Source organism: Balaenoptera acutorostrata, chromosome 5, assembly GCF_949987535.1.
Source record: "Balaenoptera acutorostrata chromosome 5, mBalAcu1.1, whole genome shotgun sequence".
Taxonomy (NCBI): Eukaryota; Metazoa; Chordata; class Mammalia; order Artiodactyla; family Balaenopteridae; genus Balaenoptera; species Balaenoptera acutorostrata.
The window spans coordinates 16,475,048-16,480,166 of record NC_080068.1 but is presented as its reverse complement, the minus strand read 5'-3'; the positions used below and the strand labels follow the sequence as shown (position 1 = coordinate 16,480,166).

At 39.3% G+C, this 5,119-nt stretch overlaps 1 protein-coding gene across 1 annotated transcript; it reads right to left on the bottom strand.

Annotated features, from left to right (window-relative positions):
• Positions 1 to 2,016: 2,016 nt before the first annotated feature.
• On the bottom strand, positions 2,017 to 3,192 carry PDHA2 (pyruvate dehydrogenase E1 subunit alpha 2). Its single transcript, XM_028167010.2, is given in 1 exon segment — positions 2,017 to 3,192. A coding segment is annotated over 1 exon segment (1,176 nt).
• Between the last annotated feature and the right edge of the window lie 1,927 nt (positions 3,193 to 5,119).

Genomic DNA, 5,119 nt, shown 5'->3' with positions numbered 1-5,119 from the left:
GGCTTTCTGTTAGAGTTCTTAGAAAGTATCTAAGCTTTTATTTGTAGAAGCAGATGCTGTAAAGAAAAGGTTTTAACCTTTTTTAAAAAATTGAGATATAATTGACATATAACATGATATTAGTTTCAGGTGTACAACATAATGATTCAATATGTGTATGTATTATGAAATGATAACCACAATAAATCTAGTAAACATCCATCACCACACAGAGTCACAATTTTTTTTTCTTGTGATGGGTTTTAACCTTTAACAACTTTTGGTGTTATCTGCAAACTATTTCTTAAATCACAGGCAAATTCTGATTTCTGATTTCAGTGAGTCTATCTCAGAGGAGTGAGGTATGCCAAACATCATGCTCAACAGGACTTTAGGTCATTTGGTAAATATAACCAAGTAAAGATGTTTTCACTGTCATGACTTGTTAACTGACATGGTATTGGACTATAGAGAAAACAAAACCTGTATGATCCAAGTTAGATTGTCTCATGAAAAAAGTTATCTGTGAATGCTCAGTTCTGGCCAAGGCAGATTTTACTTTCAATTTTTTATTAATATCACCTCCTCTGCTTAACTCCTTTGGTGTCATCATATCTGTTCATTTATTTTTCAGTCTGAAATTTACTAAGAGTTCTTTAAAGTATGGAATAATGGTACAAATGGATTGTAAAATAAGAGTAGCTTTCACTGGAAGATTAAAGCAAAATGCAGTTTTCCTCTAGATTTTAACTTTGCTTACATTTTTCCTTTAAATTGATACACTAAAAATATTGCAATTAAGTACAACATGAAAAAATGTCCCTGTCCTATCTCCCCCTGCTCTGTTATATATCATGTTTTATTGGAAAAATGGTCAACGTTAAGTCGCTTCAGCATCAATACTGAATATTCACGCATGTGTGTGTGCACGTGCACGCTATTTAGTAGGCTGTGTTCAATTGGTTAATTTAAGCAAACTATTTTAAGTGACACGGTCCTGATACTTTGGTACTGCTTGAAATTACTTCTTAACTTCAGAATAGTGACTTTACACCTAAACCTCTAGCAGGGTTGAGCAGGAATCAAAGAACTATTTTTCCTTTAAATAAGAGTATTTACTAAAATAATATAAAGCTAAATCAAACAGAACTATTACAGAAGATAATTTGGGAAGTTAAATAATATTTTCTCTGTTTTTCCTATTTTATTGTTTTTAAAGTTTTTTTGATGTTGACCATTTTTCTTTTAAGTCTTTATTGAATTTGTTACAATATTGCTTCTGTTTTATGTTTTGGTTTTTTGGCCGTGAAGCATGTGGGATCTTAGCTTCCCAACCAGGGATCAAAACCACACCCCCTGCATTGGAAGGCGAAGTCTTAACCACTGGACCACCAGGGAAGTCCCTGTTTTTCCTATTCTAGACTTGTATAAATTTAAAATAATCTTTAAGATATTCACATTGTTTAAGTAGTTAAACAAGGAGGTCATCAGACTGAGGTGGCTCTAATGTCTTGGGAGCCTACGTAAGCAAACCAAAACTAAGCCAGAGTCAATGCACTCAGATCCAAGCAAATGAAACTTAAGAACAACCAATCACAAACAGCCAACTAGGCTTTCCCAAATAAGGTAACTCCTTAAGCTATCACCTATCAAATCATTTCCTTGCTCTGCTTCTCTCTAAAAACCTCTTCCCCAGCTCCTGTTGGTAGAATACTCTACCTTTGGTTTGGACTGCCTGATTCTAACTGATGTATGCTCAAAATAAACTCTTGAAAATTTTAATGTGCCTCAGTTTATCTTTTAACAATACTAAATGATTAACTGTATAGTATCTTTTAATGCAATAATGTACAAATGAATGTAATATCTCAACTGAATGTATATCTTTCTGTGATCTCATTTATGTCTTTCCATTATCTCTTAATTATCTCAATTCCTCTTAATAAAAGTTTAAAAGACTTGTTTTACGGGTTTTATTCCTCCTTAACAAAATTGGGTACACAGTTTCTTAAAGTTGACCATGAATATATTCTCCTTTTAACTGACTGACTTAAACCTGATCCACTGATTTGCACCACGAATTTCAAAAGGTGGATTAGTGCTGTGGATGTGATGGCTTAATTCTTCCAAAGGTGGTTCAGGATCGGTTATAGCAAACTGAGCAGCAGCATCAATTTCTTTCCTCACTTCAACATCAATTTCCTTCAGTTCTTCAATACTGGCAAGTTTGTTGTTTAGCATTTTACCTTTGAGAAGCATGATAGGATGGCTCTTACTTCTTAAATTCTGAACTTCTTCTCGTGTACGATAACTGATTCCAGAGTCACTCATACTGTGTCCATGATAACGGTATGCCAGCAGCTCCATCAGTATGGGCCCCTTTCCAGATCTACAATAGTCAGCTGCAACCTTAGTTGCCTCCCGAACACACAGAACCTCCATTCCATCTACCCTTAGACCAGGGATGAAATTGCCTCTCTTATAGTAATCAGGGTTGGCTGCTGCTCTCTCAACAGATATTCCCATTCCATAGCAGTTATTCTCGCAGATGAAAATACAAGGTAAATTCCACACAGCCGCCATATTATAAGCTTCAGATATCTGACCCTGATTAGCAGCACCATTCCCATGTAGAGTCTAACACACCTCGCTGTTTCCCTTATATTTACAGGCCAGAGCAACACCAGCTCCCAGCGGTCCCTGAGCACCGACAATGCCATTGCCTCCACAGAAGTTCTTGGCATACATATGCATTGACCCTCCTTCTCCTTCAGCACAGCCACCTCTTCGACCTGTCAGCTCTGCAAGAATTGATGGGACAGAAAGTCCACGAGTACAGCATGAGCCATGAGCCCGACAGGATGCAATGACATGATCCATGGGATTTAGCCCAGCCTCAAGACCCACACAGCAAGCTTCCTGACCATCACACAAGTGACAGAAACCACGAATAAATTTCTGTTTTTACAACTGATCCGCCTTCAATTCCATTCGACGAACGGTCTGCATCATCCTGTAGTATTTGAGTCCATCCTCCCGGCTGAGCACTGCGGTGACATGGGGACCCTCTTCCAACCAATAAAGATCACATTTCTTAATCTCAAATGTAGCATCATTTGAATAGTTACAGGATGCCACAAGCACCCTGTTAGCGGGCTTCTGGGTGACAACAGACAGCACGCTAGAGACAGCAGCAGCCAGCATCTTCCTCATGGAGCGCAGCCAGGGAGGCCGTGAGTCTCCATCTGCCAGGGTTGCCTGAGTCCCAGTCTCCAGCAGACCCTCCACGCCCCAAACGCACGCTGCGCCCCAATGACCGCGCGCTGGTGGCAGAGGCCACGTCATGCCGCGCTGGGGCGCGGGCCGCAGCCTGGATCAGTTGACGTTTACAGTGCCTTCCAAGAGTAAAATTAAGAATAAAGGTTGTTTCTTGCCCTGGAAGACTTGGCTGAACTACACCCTGTTCCTAACTAACGCCATCATCATTGCTAAAACATCATAATCTGGGTCCCTTTTCCCTGCTAAACGCTAAAGTAATGGTTCCTGAACGTTGTATTAAATGGAAAAGAGGAGAAAACACAATCCTTAAGGCACACAAGAGCTCTGACAGGTTAAGCCAAAGATATTCTTACCAATATTTCTTTCAAGTCTTTTTAAAAATCATTAAAATATGTATGCATATTTTATCCTACTCCACAATACACCATATTTATTTTAAAGTAAAAATAAAGATGCAAATTATTTGTAGTTTACATAAGTTAAAACACACACACACACACACACACACACACACACACACACTTCTTTAAAAAAGTTGGTGCACCGGAAGAATATGCACATTTACGCTATGGATTCTAGCGCCTGTGTCTCCTGATTGGTGGTGAGGGAGGGCACGTGACGGTACACAAATCCCTACCTGAGACTGAAAGTCTAAACCCAATAACAGCTTTGCCTGGTAAGCGAACATTGAAATCAGGGTTGAAATGATCTCAGGGCAGATGGAGTGGATGCTCCATGTGCTCAGGAAGCAGCCAGGGTTAGAGCAGCTGCTAACAAGTTTTTACGTGGCACTTCTCCTTGCCCTTCACTGTAACCCTGAATCCTGTTCAGTTTTATCCCTATTTTCTGACTAGTTTTTTTGGAGGGGTGTTGGTCTGTTCCTATAACGTCTTCAACAGGTTTCCTTAGAAAATATCCAGATTCATATGGCTTTGTTTCTTGTTTTTATATCAATCTAAACTGAACCAGTCTTAGCCTGGGAAATCAAGAAGCATGTTCTTATAATATTTCCTTATATAGTAAACATTAGGAAGCATAACTTCTTATAAAGTGACCCAGTAAACAATATGCAGTTTGGACTGAAGGAGAGCAATCGAGTTTGCTTAAGCAGTCGTCTTACGCCTAGTGTTACAAAGATCACATACCATTTTCCTCTTTTGTGCTTTTGTGATTTTGTACCCCGATAAGCCAACCATAAACAGGGATTCTGTTCTATTTAGACTATTAAGCAATTCACCTTAATACATGCTTTGTTTTATATCCTCCACCTGTTTGTAAATAAACATACAAAACACAAAAATCCCTGTTTATAAATAAATTCTCACTCAAATCCCTATGACATGTTCAAAGCAGCTGCCTTCTCTAACCTAGTTATAAGTATTATCATGGATACCTCTTATAGTATTCAGGCAGGAAGAAGAAAATAGCTTGTTAAAAAGTTATTGTATCTATTAAAACTCAATCCTCCTCCCACCTTCCCAACCCAGCCGTCATAAATGGGCTTCATCTTTTCACTCAATTTAAAATTCTGCTTTTGGAATTCATGGTCTTGCTGTGTTGTTTGCTCCTTCTTTGATAGTTAGCCTGTCTCTGCTGTTCTCTTTCATTCCTGCAGGTACTGGAGACCTCCAGGGAGCATTATCTCCATGAGAATGAGAAAAATGACACTGCATGATGGAACAGTAGTGTTAATGGGTCACTGAGTGACAGCTGAGCCTTCTCTCAGAGGTATCAGCCAGGCTAGCACTGCCAGGAACACAAGAGCTGTACAGTAAAGTGTGCCAATTTGATCTTGTCACATGTAGCCTGGGCTGCAAAGATAGAGCTCCCCTTAAAAGCCCAGTGTGACAAGGTTAAACCT